This window comes from Mastigoproctus giganteus, chromosome 3 (assembly GCF_048544385.1).
Source record: "Mastigoproctus giganteus isolate SK-2022 chromosome 3, ASM4854438v1, whole genome shotgun sequence".
In the NCBI taxonomy this organism is placed as follows: domain Eukaryota; kingdom Metazoa; phylum Arthropoda; class Arachnida; order Uropygi; family Thelyphonidae; genus Mastigoproctus; species Mastigoproctus giganteus.
The window spans coordinates 124,195,772-124,220,237 of record NC_143577.1 but is presented as its reverse complement, the minus strand read 5'-3'; the positions used below and the strand labels follow the sequence as shown (position 1 = coordinate 124,220,237).

The following is a 24,466-nucleotide window of genomic DNA, read 5'->3' as shown; positions in this document are numbered from 1 at the left end:
AATAAATAAAAAGGAAATTAAACCTATCATCCTATGTGCTTCCCTTACCCGAAAGTACTATCCAGATGACCTTTGAATTTCCCCAAACTGTCGGCCTCTACCACCCATGAAGGCAACTTATTCCAATAATTTATAACTCGCTGGCTAAAATAGAACTTCCTGCAATCCAATCTAAACATTTCCCCCCGTAACTTGAATTTATGTCCCCTAGTTCTAGCATCATTTATAATCTTGAAAATTTTGTCCTCATTCATTTTACTGATGCCTCTCAGAGCCTTAAACACCTCAATCAAATCTCCTCTAAGGTGTCTAGTTTCCAAACTCTGCAACCCACATATTCGAAGTCTTTCTTCATACGGACGCCCTTTTGCCGATCTCACCAGGCGAGTTACCCTTCTTTGCACCCTTTCAAGAAGCTCGATGTCTTTCTTCAGGTGCGGTCTCCATACTTGAACACAGTATTCCAAGTGTGGTCTAACATAAGCCTTATATAATGGGATTATCACGTCCCTATCTCTACTTGCAAAAGTTCGATAGATCATTGATAGGACACCATGGGCCTTCCTTGCAACCTGTTTACAATGCTCAGAGAATTTCATGTCTGACCGTATCGTAACACCCAAGTCCCTTTCCTCCAGTACTGGGTTTAGTTGAACTCCACCAAGTGAATAAGTTTTTTGGGGATTACTGTTTCCCAGGTGTAATACCTTACACTTTGTTGGATTAAAGCACAGCTGCCATTTTTCTGACCATTCCTGAAGTCTATCTAGGTCTCTCTGAAGAAGCTCAGCTTGACAGTGATCATTAACTACTCTCCCAATTTTAACATCATCTGCAAATTTAGACATCACGCCCTCTATCCCTTCATCAATGTCGTTTATGAAAATTAAAAACAACAGTGGTCCTAATACTGATCCTTGGGGAACCCCACTTCTTACATCAACCCAATCTGAGGAATAGCCATTTATCACAACCCTCTGCCTCCTGCCCTGAAGCCATCCTTCTATCCATCTAAGGATTTTCCCAGTGATTCCAACCTGTTCCAGCTTATAAAGCAACCGCTCATGTGGGACTGAGTCAAAAGCTTTGCTGAAATCTAAATAAACAATGTCGAAATTATTCCCTAAATCCAGCTCGTGAGTGACCCTTTCGAAATAGCGAACCAGATTTGTTAAACATGATTTTCCCTTTACGAAACCATGCTGAGTATCCTTGAGAATTTCAATTCGATCCAAATGATCCTGAATTCCACCCTTGATCATTGCCTCCATGATTTTCCCTACTACTGAAGTCAGACTGACAGGTCGATAATTTCCAACTTCACTTTTAGAGCCACCCTTATGTATGGGAGATACATTTGCACTTTTCCAATCCAGGGGAATCTCCCCAGAGTCTAATGATGCTCGCATAATTAGCCTCAATGGTTCAATGCACTCGCTTGCCGCCTCTCTTAAGATTATAGGGTATATTCCATCAACTCCAGGAGCCTTACTGGTCTGTAGGCTCGAAAGTTTTTTCATTAAATAATCTTGCGAAATTTCAATATCATTAATTACATATTTTTTAACTTCGCTCCCACAATTTCCCTTTGCCACAAAAGGCTTTTCATTTGTAAATATCGATGCAAAATAACTGTTGAGTTCATCTGCAACGGCAGCTGGTGTATTTATTACTATCCCCTTTCCCTTACATAAAGGTCCGATCTGGTTTGTCCTGCTCTTCTTGGCATTTATATATGTGAAGAATTCTTTATCCCCCCTCTTTGCTCTGTTTGCTAGTGATTTCTCATAAACTGCCTTTGCCTGTCGAACCTTTTCTGTGGCTCTATTACACATCACCTTGTAGCTGTTATAGGCTTCAGTACTTTTTGTTGTTCTGTAACCTTTCCATGCCACCTTTTTCTGCTCAAGTAATGCGGCAACTTCACTAGTCATCCAACTTGGAACCCTCCTCGTGGAGTATTTTTTTAATGGTATATACGCATTCAAGGCATCTGTGATTAATGTTTTAAAAGCGTACCACAGTTCAATTGTATTCATTCTCTGCGCGATATCTACCCAGTTAATAGAGGCCATGTAGTACCTTAAGGCATCGTAATTTCCTTTTCTGAAATTAAAACCCATTCCTTTGCCTTTTACTTCTGCTACCTCTCTCGTCATCATCCACCGTAGAACTCCGTGATCACTTCCTGCTACTGGTTCCTCTACTGTCAGCCCTGTTATGTCATCTGATTCATGTGTGATGATGAGGTCTAGGATACTCTTTTCTCTAGTATTTTCCCTGACATGTTGATACAAATAACAGTCATCTAGTTGATTTAAAAATTTTGTTCCCCATGTCGAGTTTCCTTCCCATTTACTCCAATCAATTAGAGGCAGATTGAAATCACCCATAATAAGGCATTGACGCTTACTTGCCCATTCCATTTGCATGTAGAGGCTTTTGTCATAATCTTCACAATCACCTGGTCTGTAGATTACTCCTACTCGCATTATACCTTTGTTTCCAACTATCTCACACCATACAGACTCTATACTAGCATGTGAAACGTCTGAATCCGGGAAAGCTATCGTCGCACTCAGGCTGCTTCTGATAAGAAGCATTACCCCACCACCCCTTCTATCTAACCTATCCTTCCTAAATACATTATACAAGCCGTACTGAAATTCATCATCCCCAATTTCCGGGTGGCACCACGTCTCTGTAAGCCCTATTATGTCCGCGTTACTTGTTTTAACCAGCAGTTCGAATTCGCTCATTTTATTGACGACACTTCTAACGTTACTGTATAAACAATTAAGATTTACTGTTCTTGTATATTTAACAACCCTAACACAACCCTTGAAGTTTTTTAGGCTCTCTTCCCTCGCATTAGCTACCCGCGCACGTGAAACGTTTGTGCCCCCAGAACATCTAGATAATACGTCCAGTTGGGGTAACAGATAAGAACTCTTGAGGTATGTGCAAGAGTTACTTTGACCAATATTATCAGATAAACGCGTGTCAGTATTACCCACATCCCCCCTAACTAGCAGTTTCCCTGAACCTTTAAGGTATCCTCAATAATACTGGCAAAAACCTTTGCACCACCTTTGTTTAAGTGTATCCCGTCTCTACAAAACAAATTCCTTCTACCTACAAGTGTGGGCCATGCTGATAGAAATTTACCCCCTAAAGCCTTGCAGATTCCTTCAAGTCTTGAGTTAATCCACAAGGCTCTTAACATATAATCCCTCCTATCGTGTCTGGGCGGAATTGCAGACACATAGACATTATGGCCTAGCTCGCGACATTTCCTCAGCATGGTTCTGTATTTTTCCAACAAATCGTCAGATCGTGTACGTTTAATATCGTTTGTCCCCACATGAATAATAATATTTTCTTTACCCCCTTTAAAATCTGACAGTCTGTTGGTGACATCATCAATAGTTGCTCCCGGCAGACATACCCTGGTTCTCCTCCACCTATCTTTATTACAAAAAATATTCCCCGTTTCCCTGACAATGGCGTCTCCTAATAATACAATGTCCTTTCTAACCAGGGTAGTTTGCACTTGGTTTTTCTGTTTTGAGGCTCGAATCGGGTGTGCATCACTTGGTAGATTGCTGGAGTTTTGAGTCCCTGACGAGCTCCCAGATGCATTATTTTCGAGGGCAAGCACTCGTTTTTTCAGGGACTCAAATTGTTCCCTCAGTGCACCAAATTGTAATTTAAGATCGGTGCACTCCTTACATCGATCACAAAGAAAAGAATCCCCAGGTGAGCTAGGATTAGTCACCAGGTCGACCTTGGAAAACATTCCACAGGTTCCACAACGGATTAAATCATGACTCACCCGTAAATCGCCATCTGCTATTTCCGTGTGAGTCACGATACCCTGTGACGTGTTTAAGGCAGATCTCGTAACTACCATTATAAAATTAAATAAATATCAATGAAAGTAACTTTAAAAAATTATATCTATAATATTATTAAAATCAAACAGTTACAGGAAAACCTATAACAAAATAATCCAACAATATCTAAATAAATCAAATATTTAAAAGCACTATCCAAAAGTAAACCACTTAACTGAGGAGCCCTGTCTAAGCGCGTCCGCTCACCTCGAATGCCAACCTCGAATTGATGAAACATATTAATGAATGGATATATAATGAAAAAAAAAAAAAAAAAAGAATGAGAAAAATATATAAATAGGATGGATAATGACAGGTGGCAAAAAACAGAAAAATCTGGAGACACATCAGAAATCTGGAGACACATCATCTGGAGACACATCAAGCTTAATGGAAAAAGAAGAAGACGACAATGACCACTGACATGTTTTCCCATACTAATGTTATTGTAATATTGTGATGTTTTTAAGGACTGAAATCACATTTCAAAGTTTAATGCCTGAAAATTATTACATTAATAATAATTGCAGTGTTGCTAGTAATATTCATTTTATATGCATTTACATGCATATGCACATATGCAAAACATATAATAAAACATATTTATAATCATCCCACACATTTTTCTTCTCTGCCAATAGTCTCCACAGTTTGACGCCCATTTAGGTGTCAAATAATATCTTTTAGTTGGTATAAAAATCTTAGTAGCTTATATGATTGCTTTCCAAAATGCTTCCCATTTAGAATTTTCAGTTGGTAACATCATTAATTGACACCACTGAAAGGAATTTAAAAACTAAGACCAATGTAGTCGTGAAAGCAAAATTGCTTCCCTTTCCCCTTTACAGTAGTTTTCCCACATTAATACATTACATTATGATCAATGTCACCAAGTGGTTCCTTTACCTGGATATTCTTATATGTGAAGGGTCACTGTTATAATCAAATTAAGAGTATTGTTTTCTTCTGCTGCCTCTCTAATGTACTGCTGTAGAAAGCAGTCATCGCATAATCCAGAATACTTCTTACTGTGCATGTAAACAATCCACAATTTCCAGTCAATATCCAGAAAGTAAAAGTTTCCCATTGTAGATATTATGATTTACTGGCCCAGTCCATTTTTCTGTATATATCTGTTCATTATATTCATAACGGTCATTTGGTCTATAGGAGACTCTACTATCATTTTAGTTTTTCTAGTTTCACACTAAACTGACTCAATCTTTTGCTATAGGCAGTCGAAGAGAGCAGTATATGATGAGAGCCTTGTCGATCAATTCGGCCATGGAAAGATTGTGCAAGGCTCAAGGGGTAGAATTTTTTTCAGCCTGGACTGTACTTGTTAACAGGAGAGATTGCTTCTACAGGGATGGGATACACTTAAATAGAAAGGGTGCAAGAATATTTGCTGATGCTATCGAGGCAGTGTTAGGTGGGTCGGAAAACTGCTAGCTTGGGGGGAGACAAAGACCAATAGATTGACAGTAGCCACTGGCAGAGGTGAAAGAGATTCTTGCACTGCTTCTATTAGAATGAGCAGAAGCCTGAAAAACAAGATGCATGGTATTTCAGAGACTGCTGGGAGCCATTGCGGTACAAGTAAACACGTGGGTTGTGTTAGGGTGGCTAAGAATAGAAACAGGTGCAGGTATACTTGCGTGTACACCGATGCTAGGAGTTTAGTAAATAAATTTGATGAATTTGAGGTATTGCTCAAAACATCAAAGGCAGATATTGTTGGGATATCAGAGACGTGGTGTCACTCAGATATAAGGGATGCAGAACTGCAATTTGGGGAGTACAACGTCTACAGAAAGGATAGACAGGATAGGAAGGGGGGAGGGGTTATGCTATTAGTTAAGAAACACATAAAAACCAAGGAAGTGAAGCCAGTCGACATCGCTGGACAGTGCAGTGTTGAGTCAGTTTGGTGTGACATAAGCATTGGGAGATCAAAATTGAGAGTAGGAGTGTGCTATAGGCCTAATGACTCTGATGAGTATAATAAGGAACTGTACAGGGAAATAGAGTGGGCTAGTAAATCAGAGAGTCTTATAATGGGAGATTTTAATTTCCCAGATATTGACTGGAATTTGGGGGCTGGTTACTCACACACTAGCAGGGCTTTTGTGGATTTATTGGATGATTGTTTTCTACATCAGCATGTTCAGGAGGCAACTAGAGGGAGTAATACTCTTGATTTGATTATCAGCAGTGATTCTTCATGCATTAAGAATCTGCAGATAAATGAACCACTAGGTGGCAGTGATCACAGTGTGCTGAAGTGGGATTTACTGAAAGAGGTAACTACCATTAGGGGTAAAGGGAAGGGTTATTGCTTCCGTAAAGGCGACTACGATGGACTGAGACAGTATTTAAATTCTATACAGTGGGACCAACTGATGATGTTACCAACAGCAAATTCAAAATGGGAAGCATTCAAAGAACGTATCTTGGAAGCTACTAGGCTTTACATACCAACTAAGAAATATTGTTCAAAGTTTAGGCCAAAATGGATGTCAGATGAACTAATGAGGCATATGGCAGAGAAGAAAAATGCATGGGATACTTACAAATTAACACATGACACAGAAGCCTATGATAGATACAAGTTGATATGCAACCAAGTTACAAAGGAGGTTAGGCAGGCGAAGGCAGATTACGAGAAATCCTTGGCAAGGGATGCAAAGAAAAACAGCAAAGAGTTCTTTACTTATGTAAACTCTAGAAGGAAGGGGATGAATCAGATTGGTCCACCTGATATTGATGGGTCAACTGTTGATGATCCTGCTCAGGTAGCTAACAAACTAAATGAATATTTTGCATCGACATTCACACATGAGGAGTTATTCAGCAAGGGGAATGCCAGAGGTGTATTCAACTCTAGCCGTAAGCTACAGAATCTTGAAATAACTGGGAGTAAAGTGGAGGAGAAACTGTTGAAGATAAACACAAGAAAGGCACCCGGTGTGGATGGGATCTATCCAGTTATATTAAAGGAGGCAGCAAAGGAAGTAAGCAAACCCTTAGCCATAATTATGAGAGCTTCCTTGGACTCAGGGGAGGTACCCATAGACTGGAAATGTGCAAATGTGACCCCAATTCACAAAGGAGGATCAAAGGCTGACACAAGTAACTATAGACCTGTGAGCTTAACTTCTGTTCCAGGAAAATTAATGGAGGCACTGGTTAAAGAAGCACTGCAGGATCATTTAGACAAGACTTCAGTTATAGCTCAGACACAGCATGGTTTTGTTAAGGGGAAGTCTTGCCTGACCAACTTGATTGGATACTATGATGCAGTCACAAAAGAACTGGATGCAGGGAATAACTTTGATATTATATACTTGGATCTTAGAAAGGCTTTTGATACTGTTGCACATGGAAGACTGCTACACAAATTGGAGCATTGTGACATTGAAGGCAAATTGCTGCTATGGATAAAGGGGTGGTTGAGTGGGAGAAGACAGAGAGTGGTAATCAATGGACACTGCTCATCGTGGACTAATGTTATTAGTGGAGTCCCTCAGGGCTCAGTGTTGGGTCCATTATTGTTTTCTGTATTTATAAATGATATTGATGATGGTATATCAAGCTTAATGTCCAAGTTTGCAGATGATACAAAGGTTGGCAGGGTTGTCAAGGACACTACTGACACTACACTGCTGCAACAGGATCTGGAAAGGTTGAGCAGATGGGCTGAGAGGTGGCAAATGAAGTTTAACATTGACAAATGTAAAGTACTACACATGGGAAACAGCAACCCCAGAGCAACGTATCAACTCTGTGGTACTACACTGACAGTGGTAGAGAATGAAAGGGACTTGGGGGTGATTGTGCAGGCAGATATAAAGTTCTCTGAGCACTGCAGACGGGCTGCAAGAGTAGCTCATGGAGTATTGTCAATGATATACAGGAATTTTTCCAGCAGGGATAAGGAGGTGATTATTCCATTGTACAAGGCAATGGTCAGGCCACACCTAGAGTACTGTATACAGGTCTGGAGGCCTCATTTCAAGAAGGATGTAGAGCTGCTGGAACGAGTACAGTGAAGGGCAACAAGATTAGTGAATGGAACAAAGGGGTGCTCTTACGAAGAAAGTTTTGCAAATTACAGTGTCTGGAGACTAGGCACCAGCGAGGTGATCTGATAGAGGTGTATAAAGCCTTGAATGGTTTAAGCATGCTCAATGCTGATGGGATTCTTCCTCTAGCTCAGAAAAATCACCTGAGAGGGCATAAATTCAAATTGAGGAAAGACAGATGTAGGATAGACGTGCGGAAATTTGCCTTTAGCCAGCGGGTGGTTGGTTGGTGGAACAGACTGCCATCCCTTGTGGTGGAGGTTGATAGCCTAAATAAGTTTAAGGCTCAGCTGGACAGGTATTTTGAATGAACAGAGGGGTGAAGTGGAAGTGGGTTTTTTTTTTTTTTTTTTTGGCTGATGCTGCATAAGCTTGCTTTCTTGCATCAAATGCCTCTACTAATGCTAATGCTAATTTACTGGCCCAGTCCATTTTTCTGTATATATCTGTTCATTATATTCATAACGGTCATTTGGTCTATAGGAGACTCTACTATCATTTTAGTTTTTCTAGTTTCACACTAAACTGACAATCTTTTGCTGTAGGCAGTCGAAGAGAGCAGACATGTTTCAATTTGGCTCCTGAAGGGGATTAACATCAGTTGTCTGGTAGACAAAATTTTTGTTTAAATTTAATTTCTGTAATTTTTAAATCTTATTTCAGTAATTTTGTGAAATTAATTTCTACAATATTTTGAAAATTTAATCCTTAACTTTTGAAAAGTAGTTTTGCTTAGTTAGATTCTTTCTGATAAATTTGGTAACTTAAATTTAACTTCACTAATGGATAAAGTTTTGTTAACAGCAGGGCTGTGCAAATGGGGGTGCACTGGATGCGTAGCACCAGGGCCCCTGATCCAGGGACCCCCAATCGAGGGAGCCATCAAAGTCTCAACATAAATAAACGAGGCCCCTTAATCCCTTTTGCATCCAGACTCTCAAGTACCTTTGCAAGACCCTGGTTAGCAGTTCAATTTCTGTAATACTTTTTCAAAATTTAAAATCTGTAATATATTGTAAACTTAAATTTTGTAATTTTTTTAAGTTCAAATTTTACCTTAACAATGGTTGTTACAAGATCTACTTTCAATACAAAGTCAAAGGACATCATGACATCATCACAAAAGACATCGTGGAGATGCCTGCAGACATTTCTAGTGCGAGTCATTACTCGTAATGTCTCTGGTATGTATTCGAAGGTTGGACAAAGGCCTTGGATGATGTAACGAATGAAGCTTCACATGTTTCTTCCTTTATTAATCATTAAGAGCATGGAGCCTTGTCAATGATATATATATATATATAGGAATTTTGCTAGCAGGGAAAGGGTTGTTTTTGTTTGTTGTTTTGGTTTTTAGGAGCATTAGCAATGAAGGCCATATTGCTCTGGGATATGCGGTGGTCATTCCCTGACCTTTCCGCATCTTCTACGCACTGCTGCTCCTTCCCACCTGGCTACGGAGGCGTCCCGCAGCGAAAAGGGAGGTGATTATTCTGTTGTACATGGCAATGGTCAGGCCACACCTAGAGTACTGTGTACAGGTCTCGAGGCCTCATTTTAGGAAGGATTTTGGGTTGCTAGAACGAGTACAAAGAAGGGCAACAAGATTTATGAGAGGAACAAAGGGATGCTCTTACTAAGAAAGGCTTAAGTTCTGCAACTTGCAGCACCTAGGGAGTAGATGCCTGCGAGGTGATCTGATTGAGGTGTATAAGGCCTTAAATGGGTTGAACATCTGAATGCTGATGGGATTCTTCCTCTTGCTCAGATTAAGAACTTGAGGGTGCATAGATTCAAATTGAAGAAAGACAGTTGTAGAATAGATGTGTGGAAGTTTTCCTTTAGCCAGCGGATGGTTGATGGGTGGAACAGACTTTCGTCTTTTGTTGTGGAAGTTGATAGCCTAAATAAATTTAAGGCTGAGCTGGACAGGCATTTGGACTGAATGGAGGGGTGAAATGGGAGGGTTTTTTTTTTGGCTGATGCTGCATAAGCTTGCTTTCTTGCATCGTATGCCTTTACTAACTAATTTGCATCAATTTCAACATAACAGTAACACAAGTGGAAATACCTATGTATAAAGTGCCCTGTGGTGCTTTATTTAAAAAACTTATTTAAAAATCAATGTTTTCAAAATAAAAAACTGCAATATTCATAGTTACATACACAATTATATTAAAATAAAGAATAGTATATGTATTAAAATGTATAACAGTTTCAAACAAATTTCTTTGCTAAATCTAAAACAGTTTGAATGACACCAGCAGTCCTAAATTATATAAATTAATATTAAAAGTGAATAGCTTTAAACAATATTTTGCCTATTTTGGGGTTATTAAAAAGGGGTACTTCTGATAAAGCTGCATTCATTTGAAGGGATGGTACAGATGTGTCAGAGTTAATAACAAAAATAGTTATGAACTATGAAGCACACATAATTTTTTTTTTTATCACATATAAAGATATATATACATATATTTACCAGTGTTGGATTTATGAATCGTGGTAGCCTTAATCTAACAACTACATCTTCTCCCATTTCAGCAGCTCTGCAGAGAAAAGCAACACAGTATATAACAACTTATATACAATTAATAGTACAAAGAAACATAAAAGTGAACATTGTTTCCTGTATTTTGCAAATTAAATTGCAATTTAATTTGCATAATACGTTGATAAATTAAGAATTTATGTATAAGTGGGACAATTCTAAAAGTCTTAATCAATACAAGTTATGAAAACTAATGGGTTTCTTCTATTTTCTACAGAAAGGATAGACTGGATAGGAAGGGAGGAGGGGTTATGCTATTAGTTAAGAAATACATAAAATCCAAGGAAGTGAAGCCAGTGGACATCGCTGGACAGTGCAGTGTCGAGTCAGTTTGGTGTGACATAAGCATTGGGAGATCAAAATTGAGAGTAGGAGTGTGCTATAGGCCTAATGACTCTGATGAGTATAATAAGAAACTGTACAGGGAAATAGAGTGGGCCAGTAAATCAGAGAGTCTTATAATGGGAGATTTTAATTTCCCAGATATTGACTGGAAGGTCAATATCTGGATTGGATGATTGTTTTCTACATCAGCATGTTCGGGAGGCAACTAGAGGGAGGAATACTCTTGATTTGATTATCAGCAGTGATTCTTCATGCATTAAGAATCTGCAGATAAATGAACCACTAGGTGGCAGTGATCACAGTGTGCTGAAGTGGGATTTACTCAAAGAGGTAACTACCATTAGGGGTAAAGGGTTAAGGGAAGGGTTATTGCTTTCGTAAAGGCGACTACGATGGACTGAGACAGTATTTAAATTCTATACAGTGGGACCAACTGATGATGTTACCAACAGCAAATGCAAAATGGGAAGCATTCAAAGAACTTATCTTGGAAGCTACTAGGCTTTACATACCAACCAAGAAATATTGTTCAAGGTTTAGGCCTAAATGGATGTCAGATGAACTGATGAGGCATATGGCAGAGAAGAAACATGCATGGTATACGTACAAATTAACACATGACACAGAAGCCTATGATAGATACAAGTTGATCTGTAACCAAGTTACAAAGGAGGTGAGGCAGGCAAAGGCAGATTATGAGAAATCTTTGGCAAGTGATGCAAAAAAAAAACAGCAAAGAATTCTTTACTTATGTAATATCTAGAAGGAAGGGGATGAATCAGATTGGACCACTTGATATCGATGGGTCAACTATTGATGATCCTGCTCAGGTAGCTAACAAACTGAATGAATATTTTGCATCGACATTCACACATGAGGAGTTATTTAGCGAGGGGAAAGCCAGAGGTGTATTCAACTCTAGCAGTAAGCCAGAGAATCTTGTAATAACTGAGAGTAAAGTGGAGGAGAAATTTTTGAAGATAAACACAAGAAAGGCACCAGGGGTGGATGGGATCTATCCAGTTATATTAAAGGAGGCAGCAAAGGAAGTAAGCAAACCCTTAGCCATAATTATGAGAGCTTCTTTCGACTCTGGTGAGGTACCCACAGACTGGAGATGTGCAAATGTGATCCCAACTCACAAAAGAGGATCAAATGCTGACACAAGTAATTATAGACCTGTGAGTTTAACTTCTGTTCTATGAAAATTAATGGAGGCACTAGTTAAAGAAGCACTGCAGGATCATTTAGGCAAGACTTCAGTTATAGCTCGGACACAGCATGGTTTTGTTAAGGGGAAGTCTTGCCTGACCAATTTGATTGGATACTATGATGCAGTCACAAAGGAACTGGATGCAGGGAATAGACCTGTGATATTATATATTATATTTGATATTTGATATTAAACTTTGAACTTTGATATTATATACTTGGATCTTAGAAAGGCTTTTGATGCTGTTGCACATTCAAGACTGCTGCACAAATTGGAGCAGTGTGACATTGGAGGCAAATTGGTGCTGTGGATAAAGGGATGGCTGAGGGGGAGAAGACAGAGAGTGGTAATCAATGGACACTGCTCGTCGTTGGCTAATGTTATTAGTGGAGTCCCTCAGGGCTCAGTGTTGGGTCCATTATTGTTTTCTGTATTCATAAATGATATTTATGATGGTATATAAAGCTTAATGTCCAAGTTTGCAGACGATACAAAGGTAGGCAGGGTTGTCAAGGACACTACTGACACTATGCTGCTGCAACAGGATCTGGAAAGGTTGAGCAGATGGGCTGAGAGGTGGCAAATGAAGTTTAACATGGACAAATGTAAAGATTACACATGGGAAACAGTAACCCCAGAGCAATGTATCAACTCTGTGGTAGTAGAGTACACTGACAGTGGTAGAGAATGAAAAGGATCTGGGGTAATTGTGCAGGCAGATATGAAGTTCTCTGGACAGTGCAGACAGGCTGCAAGAGTAACTCATGGTGTCTTATCAATGATATACAGGAATGTTTCTAGCAGCGATAGGGAGGTGATTATTCCCTTGGATCAGGCAATGGTGAGGCCACACCTTGAGTACTGTACACAGGTCTGGAGGCCTCATTTCAATAAGGATGTAGAGCTGCTGGAGCGAGTACAGAGAAGGGTAACAAGATTAGTGAATGGAACAAAGGGTTGCTCTTACGAAGAAAGGCTTAAGTTTTGCAAATTACAGTGTCTGGAGACTAGGCACTGGCGAGGTAATCTGATAGAGGTGTTCAAAGCCTTGAATGGTTTGAGCATGCTCAATGCTGATGGAATTCTTCCTCTTGCTCAGAATAATCATGTGAGAGGGCATAAATTCAAATTGAGGAAAGACAGATGTAGGATAGACGTGCGGAAATTTGCCTTTAGCCAGCGGGTGGTTGGTTGGTGGAACAGACTTCCATCCCTTGTCGTGGAAGTCGATAGCCTAAATAAGTTTAAGGCTCAGCTGGACAGGTATTTTGAACGAACAGAGGGGTGAAGTGGAAGTGGTTTCTTTTTTTTTTTTTTTTGGCTGATGCTGCATAAGCTTGCTTTCTTGCATCAAATGCCTCTACTAATGCTATTTTGCTCAGCATTGTTAATTATTTATTTAAAATTACATGTGATACCTCCTATCATCATACTATAGGCAATTCTCATAGCGTTTGTTATGTATCCACTGTTTATTCATTAAATGTTTGCCATTCCTTATTTACTGTTTATCCAATACAACAGATTCTCGATTATCAGGGGAAGGATTAAGTGGATTACAGATTATCAGGGTTGATGCTGCCAATGGAAGTCTAAGTCAGATAACAACCCCTGTAACATGGAATCCATAATAGGTGTTGTTTACATTTTGTAATGTTCCTTTAGAATTGTATTTGTAGTGAATTTTAACATTCTTCTCTTTTTTTTTTTTAATTTCAGTTCTTTTGCATCCATTGGATTTGATCTCCAAGAAATGGATACGTTTTTTGGAAAATTTTGCTGTTTTTTTTTTGACTTAATTAATATATTTAGTTGTGTTCAATCGACAGTTTAATAGACTCAGTCATGTTCATTAACTTAATTGTGGTAAATAAGTAGCTGGAAGGGTCTAATCGTGCATTTTTTTTTTGATAAAAAATTTAATAAGGTTATAACTAATTAAATATTCTACAAACATATAGTGTAATACCTATTATGTAAACTTGATAGTGTATTATATATTATTGCATTTAGGTAACTAGGTCCTTGAAGCTGTCACAGACATTCTCTCAGATATCTGAGAGTCTAAAATACTGATGGAACTGATATTCGGGTGACACTCAAGTGAAGAGGACCTAATTTCAGTAAAATCTGGTTGTTCTGAGAGAGCAAAATCCTCTGCTTGCACCTTCATGATGATGAAACTGTTAGTAACTCGGGGTAATAGTATTAGTAATAAAGGCATGTGATGCAAGAAAGCAAGCATATGAGCTTATGTAGCATCAGCCAAAAAAAAAAAAAAAAAAAATTCACACAACCATTCCCTCTAAATGTTTGTCCAGTTCCTCCTTGATTTTAATTAAGCTATCAACTTCCACAATGACAGAGTTTGTTCCAGCAATTAACCACCTGCTGGCTAAAGGCAAATTTCCACGCATCTATTCTACAACTGTTTTCCTCAATTTGAATTTATGCCCCCCTTAGGTTCGTAATCTGAGTAGTGGAAGAATCCCATCAGAATTCAGCCTGCTAAACCCATTCAAGGCCTTATACACCTCAATCAGATCACCACACAGGTGCCTAGTCTCCAGCCACTGCAATTTGCAGAAATGAAGCCTCTCTTGGTAAGAGGATATCTTCATTACCCTCACCAATCTTGCTGCTCTTCTCTGTACATACTCAAGCAAATCTACATCCTTCCTAAAATGAGGTCTCCAGCACCTGTACGCAGCAATCAAGGTGTAGCCTGACCATTGCCTTATAAAAGGAGAGATTGCTTCTACAGGGATGGGATACACTTAAATAGAAAGGGTGCAAGAATATTTGCTGATGCTATCGAGGCAGTGTTAGGTGGGTCGGAAAACTGCTAGCTTGGGGGGAGACAAAGACAAATAGATTGACAGTAGCCACTGGCAGAGGTGAAAGAGATTCTTGCACTGCTTCTATTACAATGAGCAGAAGCCTGAAAAACAAGATGCATGGTATTTCAGAGACTGCTGGGAGCCATTGCGGTACAAATAAACACATGGGTTGTGTTAGGGTAGCTAAGAATAGAAACAGGTGCAGGTATACTTGCGTGTACACCAATGCTAGGAGTTTAGTAAATAAATTTGATGAATTTGAGGTATTGCTCAAAACATCAAAGGCAGATATTGTTGGGATATCAGAGACGTGGTGTCACACAGATATAAGGGATGCAGAACTGCAATTTGGGGAGTACAACGTCTACAGAAAGGATAGACAGGATAGGAAGGGGGGGAGGGGTTATGCTATTAGTTAAGAAACACATAAAAACCAAGGAAGTGAAGCCAGTGGACATTGCTGGACAGTGCAGTGTTGAGTCAGTTTGGTGTGACATAAGCATTGGGAGATCAAAATTGAGAGTAGGAGTGTGCTATAGGCCTAATGACTCTGATGAGTATAATAAGGAACTGTACAGGGAAATAGTGGGCCAGTAAATCAGAGAGTCTTATAATGGGAGATTTTAATTTCCCAGATATTGACTGGAATTTGGGGGTTGGTTACTCACACACTAGCAGGGCTTTTGTGGATTTATTGGATGATTGTTTTCTACATCAGCATATTCGGGAGGCAACTAGAGGGAGTAATACTCTTGATTTGATTATCAGCAGTGATTCTTCATGCATTAAGAATCTGCAGATAAATGAACCACTAGGTGGCAGTGATCACAGTGTGCTGAAGTGTGATTTACTCAAAGAGGTAACTACCATTAGGGATAAAGGGAAGGGTTATTGCTTCCGTAAAGGCGACTACGATGGACTGAGACAGTATTTAAATTCTATACAGTGGGACCAACTGATGATGTTACCAACAGCAAATTCAAAATGGGAAGCATTCAAAGAACTTATCTTGGAAGCTACTAGGCTTTACATACCAACTAAGAAATATTGTTCAAGGTTTAGGCCAAAATGGGTGTCAGATGAACTAATGAGGCATATGGCAGAGAAGAAAAATGCATGGGATACTTACAAATTAACACATGACACAGAAGCCTATGATAGATACAAGTTGATATGCAACCAAGTTACAAAGCAGGTTAGGCAGGCGAAGGCAGATTACGAGAAATCCTTGGCAAGGGATGCAAAGAAAAACAGCAAAGAGTTCTTTAATTATGTAAACTCTATAAGGAAGGGGATGAATCAGATTGGTCCACTTGATATTGATGGGTCAACTGTTGATGATCCTGCTCAGGTAGCTAACAAACTAAATGAATATTTTGCATCGACATTCACACATGAGGAGTTATTCAGCGAGGGAAATGCCAGAGGTGTATTCAACTCTAGCAGTAAGCTACAGAATCTTGAAATAACTGGGAGTAAAGTGGAGGAGAAACTGTTGAAGATAAACACAAGAAAGGCACCCGGGGTGGATGGGATTTATCCAGTTATATTAAAGGAGGCAGCAAAGGAAGTAAGCAAACCCTTAGCCATAATTATGAGAGCTTCCTTGGACTCAGGGGAGGTACCCATAGACTGGAAATGTGCAAATGTGACCCCAATTCACAAAGGAGGATCAAAGGCTGACACAAGTAATTATAGACCTGTGAGCTTAACTTCTGTTCCAGGAAAATTAATGGAGGCACTGGTTAAAGAAGCACTGCAGGATCATTTAGACAAGACTTCAGTTATAGCTCAGACACAGCATGGTTTTGTTAAGGGGAAGTCTTGCCTGACCAACTTGATTGGATACTATGGTGCAGTCACAAAAGAACTGGATGCAGGGAATAACTTTGATATTATATACTTAGATCTTAGAAAGGCTTTTGATACTGTTGCACATGGAAGACTGTTACACAAATTGGAGCAGTGTGACATTGGAGGCAAATTGCTGCTATGGATAAAGGGGTGGTTGAGGGGGAGAAGACAGAGAGTGGTAATCAATGGACACTGCTCATCGTGGACTAATGTTATTAGTGGAGTCCCTCAGGGCTCAGTGTTGGGTCCATTATTGTTTTCTGTATTTATAAATGATATAGATGATGGTATATCAAGCTTAATGTCCAAGTTTGCAGATGATACAAAGGTTGGCAGGGTTGTCAAGGACACTACTGACACTATGCTGCTGCAACAGGATCTGGAAAGGTTGAGCAGATGGGCTGAGAGGTGGCAAATGAAGTTTAACATTGACAAATGTAAAGTACTACACATGGGAAACAGCAACCCCAGAGTTTCATTCTCTACCACTGGTGTTGTACTACACTGACAGTGGTAGAGAATGAAAGGGACTTGGGGGTGGTTGTGCAGGCAGATATGAAGTTCTCTGAGCAGTGCAGATGGGCTGCAAGAGTAGCTCATGGAGTATTGTCAATGATATACAGGAATTTTTCCAGCAGGGATAAGGAGGTGATTATTCCATTGTATAAGGCAATGGTCATGCCACACCTAGAGTACTGTATACAGGTCTGGAGGCCTCATTTCAAGAAGGATGTAGAGCTGCTGGAACGAGTACAGAGAAGGGCAACAAGATTAGTGAATGGAACAAAGGGGTGCTCTTACGAAGAAAGTTTTGCAAATTACAGTGTCTGGAGACTAGGCACCAGCGAGGTGATCTGATAGAGGTGTATAAAGCCTTGAATGGTTTAAGCATGCTCAATGCTGATGGGATTCTTCCTCTAGCTCAGAAAAATCACCTGAGAGGGCATAAATTCAAATTGAGGAAAGACAGATGTAGGATAGACGTGTGGAAATTTGCCTTTAGCCAGCGGGTGGTTGGTTGGTGGAACAGACTTCCATCCCTTGTGGTGGAGGTTGATAGCCTAAATAAGTTTAAGGCTCAGCTGGACAGGTATTTTGAACAAACAGATGGGTGAAGTGGAAGTGTTTTTTTTTTTTTTTTTTTTTTTGGCTGATGCTGCATAAGCTTGCTTTCTTGCATCAAATGCCTCTGCTAATGCTAATGCTAATGCTAAAAGGGATAATTACCTTCTTTTCCCTGCTAGCAAAATTCCTGTATATCATTGACAAAACCCCATGGCCTGCTCTTGCAGCCTGTCTGCATTGCTTAGAAAACTTCATATCTGACTGCACAATTACTCCCAGGTCTTTTTCATTTTCTACCTAAATGTAGTACCACACAGTTGGTATGTTCCTCTGGGGTTACTTCTACCCATGTGCAGTACTTTGCATTTGTCAATGTTAAACTGCTGTTGCCACTCCTTAGCACATCTGCCCAAATCTGCCCAAAGATCCAATCTTCCTTACATTTTGAGGGTACAGCTCTAAAACGGTGTTTGCAGGCCGGCTGCTAGATAGCCCACCGGACAAAACCTATTGGTAACTCTCTAGGAGGCTTCCAGATCAGCTAGTGTATAATCTCACTGCCTTTATTCTGCCAAATAGTGACTACAGGGAGTCTGAGTAGTGTGTATGCAGGGGGGGGGGGCATTGTTGAGGCCATGTTATGTTAAGGAGCTGGGTATATTCTTACCATGTGTATGCTATATCCAAAAATTTCATTATTTCATATGGCATGCCCCCCCCCCCCCACCTTTCTCACTACTGAATACGCCATGAATTGTCAAACCAATAGAACAAACTTATCTGCAAAAAGATCTAAACTTCCCAAACACTTCCTCATTCATTTCACAAATATACATGGTCTCAGTTCTAATCTCAGTGATATCCATTCACACCTACAGTCTGCCAAACCCCATGCTTTTTCTGACAGAATCATAGTTATTGGTTGATTCAACCACTGGTCATCTCAGTTGTCTGAATTATTTACTGTATGATTTATTTTGCTTCAAAGGTGGTACTTGTGCATATGTGTTCTGATATTCCCTATTAGGGACTTAGTAATTTGGAAATCTTTTCTTTAAGATCTTCAATAGCTTAAAATCTCCCTATCCTATTCTGTCAAATTCATTTGTTGCTTCTTTGTTCACCCAACTCCACTAATCGCTTGAAACTCTTTGACTTCCTCTCTTCGAAACTTCGCTTTCTCCAGTCCAACTTTCCAAACAATGAGGTAATTTTTGTTTGTGATTTTAATGTTTAAAACTCTAGCTGGCTTCTGTTCTCTGGTCACACGGACCCAGCTGGTTGGGATGCAGAGGTTTCTATTCAGCTGACCTTAGAAAATCCCCAAAGTGTCAGCCTCAGACACCCATGTAAGTAACTTATTCCTATAACTTGCTGGAAAATAAAACTTCCTGCAATCCAGTCTAAACATCTCCCGACCATAACTTGAATTTATGGCCCCTAGTTCTAAAATCATTTATAACTGTGAAAATTTCACCACATTCATTTTACTTTTTTGCCTCTCACAGCCTTGAACACCTTAATCAAGTCTCCTCTAAGGTGCCTAGTTTCAAAGCTGTGCAAGTCTTTCCTCATATTGACTCATATTTGAAGTCTTTCCTCATATTGACACCCTTTTGCCGTTATCACCAGTTAGGGGTCTAAAGGCTCTAAAGATGAGTAACTCATCTTTAGACCCTTTCAAGAAGCTTGATGTCTTTTTTTTAGGTGCAGTCTCCATACCTGAACATAGTATTCCAAGTGTTGACTAATAATAGCCTTATATAATGGGATTATGACATCCTTATCTCTACTAGGAAATGTTTGATAAATCATCGATAGGACACTGTGGGCCTTCCTTGCAACCTGTCTACAATGCTCAGAGAACGTCATATCTGACGGTATCATAACTCCCAAGTCCCTTTCTTCCACTACTGACTTTAGTTCAACTGCACCAAGTGTATAAATTATTTTGAAGTTGCTGTTCCCCAGGTGTAACACCTTACATTTTGCTGAATTAAAGCATAGCTGCCACTTTTCTGACCATCCCTGAAGTCTATCTAAGTCACTCTGAAGAAGCTCTGTTTGACTACTCTACCGATTTAACCCCAGGGACTCACATCTGGTGAGTATGGGCTTGGCACACCCAGGGTCCTGAGCTGGATATCACCATTCTTCTGTTTCTTGGTGATTCCCTTCTACTTCTCTCTCTCTGGGTAACTCGGAAATTTTTTTTTTTTTTTTTTTTTTGGCTGGTGCAGCATAAGCCTCAGGCTTCCTTGCACTATATGGCTAGTAATAATAATAAATAATAATAATCTTTACATCATCTGCAAATTTAGACATCATGTCCTCTTTCCCTTTATTGATGTCATTTAAGAAAATCAAAAACAACAGTGGTCCCAATAGTGATCCTTGGGGAACCCCACATCTTATATTAACTCAATCTGAGGAATAACCATTTATCACGACCCACTGCCTCCTGCCCTGAAGCCATCCTGCTACCTATCTAAGGATTTTCCCTGTGATTCCAACCTGTCCCAGCTTATAAAGTTACTGCTCAGTGGGACTGAGTCAAATGGTTGCCTGAAATCTAAATAAACAATGTTGAAATTATTCCCTAAACCCAGCTCAGGTGTGACCCTGTCAAAATAGCTAACCATATTTGATAAACATGATTTTCCCTTTACAAAACCATGCTGTGTATCCTTCAGATTTCCATTTCTATCTAAATGATCCTGAATTCCATCCTTCATCATTGCCTCAAAGTATCGCCATCATATGTATTGGCGATATATTGGCCCTTTTTGAATCCAATGGAATCTCTCCTGTCCAGCGATGCTCTCATAATTAGCCTTAATGGTTCAATGCACTCGCTTGCCCTATAATGTAGAATTGAAAGTTTTTTCATTAAATAATCATGTGAAATTTCAATTATTAATTACATATTTTTAAACGTTACTCCCATAATTTCTCATTGACATAAAGGGTTTTTCTTTTGTAAATATTGAAGCAAAGTAACAGTTGAGTTCATTTGCAATATCAGCTGGGGAATCTAATACTATCCTATGTCCTTCACATAAGGACCTTATCTGATTTGTTCTTCTCTTCTTTGCATTGATATATGTGAAGAATTCCTTATCCCCACTCTCTGCTCTCTCTTTGCCAGCGATTTTTCATAACTTCCTGCTTTTCCAGGCTTTTTTTTTTTTTTTTATTGATCTGTAATAGGCACCTTTTCTGTGCCTATTACAGATCAATACATATTTTACACTTCATTATCACAGATCAATTTGTAGTTGTTATAGGCTTCAATACTTTTTATTGCTCTGTAACTTTTCCATGCCATCTTTTTCTGCTCAAGTAATCTGGCAACTTCATTATTCATCCAACTTGGGATCCTCCTCATGAAGTTTTTGTGTAATGGTATATATGCATTCATTGTGGTGGTGGTGGAGGAGATGGACAAATGAAATTCATGAGTTTGTGGGTAGAAAATGGATGGCCATTGCACAAAATTGAAGGAACTGGAAAGTTGCTGGAGAGGCCTTCATCCCACAGTGGATTGAAAATGACTGATGATGATGATATATACATTCAAGACTTCTGTGATTAATGTTTTCAAGGTATACTATAATTCAATTATCTTCTCTCTCTCTCTCTAAGATATCTACCCAGTTAATAAAGGCCATGTACCACTTTAAGCCATTGTAATTTCCTTTCCTTCCTGAAATTATAACCCTTTTCTTTGCCTTTAACTACTGCTACCTCTCCTTCATCATCAACCGTAGAACTCCGTGATCACTTCCTACTACTGGTTCCTGTACTGTCAGCCCTATTAAATCATCTGGTTCATGGGTGATGATGAGGTCTAGAATATTCTTTTCCCTAGTACTTTCCCTGACATAGTGATACAAATAACAATCATCTAGCTGATTTAAAAATTTTGTTCCCTAAGTCGAGTTTCCTTTCCATTTGCTCCAATCTATTATAGGCAAATTAAAATCACCCATAATATGACATTCACACTTACTTGCCTATTCCATTTGCATGTAGAGGCTCTCATCATAATATTCGCAATCACCTGGCCTGTAGATTACTCCCACTCTCATTATACCTTTGCTTCTAACTATCTCACACCATACAGATTCTGTACTACAATGTGGAATGTCTTAATTCGGGAAATCGTGATCGGGCTGCTTTTGATAAGAAGCATGACCTGCCACCCCCTTTATCTTCCCTGTTCTTCCTAAATGCATTGTACATATCATACTGAAACATCTTCTCCTATTTCCAGGTGACATCATGGTTCCGTAAGCCCGATTATGTCATTGTTACTTATCCTAACCAGTTCAAATTCACTCATTTTATTGACGAAATTCCTGATGTTATTTGGTTTTTAGGAGCATTAGCAACTAAGGCCATATTGCTCCAGGGATATGCGGTGGTCATTCCCTGACCTTTCTGCATCCTCCGTATTTGGTGGTCACGAGCTTGAACCCCGGTCTAATCAAGAGGCATGTGCTACGCACTGCTGCTCGTGCCCACCTGGGACATTACTGTATAGACAATTAAGAGTCAGTGTTCTTGTATAGTTAACTACCCTGACACACCCCTTTAAGTTATTTAAGCTTGCTTCCCTTGCATTAGCTACCTGCTCATTTGAAAAGTTTCTGCCCTCGGAACATCTTGCTAAATGTTCTGTTGCAGTAACAAACAAGAACTGTTGTGGTGTGTGAAAGCGTTACTTTGATCAATATCATTAGATAAACAGTATCTATATTATCCCCCCCCCAAAAAAAAACTAGCAGTTTCCCTGAAATTTTGAGGTATCCTCAAAGATACTGCCAAAAACTCTTGTGCCACATTTGTTTAAATGTATCTGGTCTGTAAAAAAGCCGATTCCTTCTACCTACAAGTGTGGAGCAAGCTGATAAAATATTTCACCCTAAAAGCCTTGCAGAGTCCTTCAAGTCTCAAGTTAATCCACAAGGCTTTCAGCAAACCCTCCTATCGTGCCTGAGCAGAATTGCAGACATATAGACAATGTGACCTAACTTGTGGCATTTCTTCAGCAATTGGTAGAATGCTCTGAACTCATGCCATTTCTTAGAATGACCAACTCGCAGCACTCACCAAAAGAATGGAAGAGAAGCTGAGAACTACACAGCAAAGAATGGAACGAATTATATTGGGAATCAGACTGTTAGATAAGAAGAGAAACACATGGATTAGGCAGCAAACTCAAGTAAAGGACATTCTTATCAAAACTAAAGTAGTCTTCGGCAGGATACATAGCTCGAAGAAAATAACAGAATGGTACTGAAGAGAAGCTAGAAGAAAACCTGGGAGACAACGGCGGAGTTGGATAGATGAAATTCACGAGTTTGTGGGTAGTAAATTGATAGCCATTGCACAAAATAGAAGGAACTGTAAAGTTGCTGGAGAGGCCTTCATCCTGCAGTGGATTGAAAATGGTTGATGATGATGGCATTAACGGTAAGTTGCTATAATGGATAAAGGGATGGTTCAGTGAGCGATCACAGAGAGTGGTAATCAATGGACACTGCTCTTCATGGACAAAGGAGTTCCCCAGGATTCGGTGCTGGGCCCATTGTTGTTGTGTGTATTCATCAATGATATTGATGAAGGTATATTAGGATTAATGTCCAAGTTTGCAGATGATACAAAGGTTGGCATGGATGTTAACAACAGTAAAGACAGTGTGCTACTCCAACTGGATCTAGAAAAGTTGGGCAAATGGGCTGAGAAATGGCAACTGAAGTTTAACATTGACAAATGCAAAGTACTGCATATGGATAGGAATAACCCAAGAGAAACGTACCAACTATGTGGTACTACATTGACAGTGGTAGAGAATAAAAAGGACCTGGGCGTAATTGTGTAGTCAAATATGAAGTTTGCTGAGCAGTGCAGACGGGCTGCTAGAGCAAGTCATGGAGTCTTATCAATGAAATATAGGAATTTTGCTAGCAGGGACAGGGAGGTGATTATCTTGTTGTACAAGGCAATGGTCAAGCCTCACCTAGAGTACTGTGTACAGCCTAAATAAATTTAATGCTGAGCTGGACAGGCAATTTGGAAGGAAGAGAGGGGTGAAATGGGAGGTTTTTTTTTTTTTTTTTGGCTGATGCTGCATAAGCTTGCTTTCTCGCATCGTATTCCCATAATGATGCTAATGCTAAAAAATTATTATATAGCTTTATATTGCCTTATTAAAACACATGGGCTGTGTTAGGGTAGCCAAGAATAAGAACAGGTGCATGCACACCAATGCTAGAAGCTATTAGTAAATAAATTTCAGGTGTTGGTCAAAAAATCAATGGCAGATATTGTTGGGATATCAGAGACGTGGTGTCACACAGATATAAGGAATGCAGAATTGGAATTTGGGGAGTACAATGTGTACAGAAAGAATAGACAAGATAGGAGGCAAGGAGGGGTAATGCTGTTAGTTAAGAAACACATAAAATCTAAGGAAGTGCATTCATTTGACATGGATGGACAGTGCAATCTTGAGTCAGTATCGTGTCACATAAGCACTGGTAAAGCAAAATTGAAATTTTCCTTTTTATTGAATTTATTGGATGACTGTTTTCTACAGCAGCATGCTTGTG

At 39.5% G+C, this 24,466-nt stretch overlaps 1 protein-coding gene across 1 annotated transcript in view; it reads right to left on the bottom strand.

Moving 5' to 3' along the window:
- The window catches only part of LOC150088255 (intermembrane lipid transfer protein VPS13A-like), a 3,009,916-nt gene that overhangs the window by 119,287 nt on the left and 2,866,163 nt on the right, over positions 1-24,466 (bottom strand). Inside the window, exon 76 of the mRNA XM_090370087.1 lies at positions 10,464-10,530. Coding sequence (XP_090226213.1) covers positions 10,464-10,530 — 67 coding nt within the window. The remainder of the gene's footprint in view (positions 1-10,463; positions 10,531-24,466) is intronic.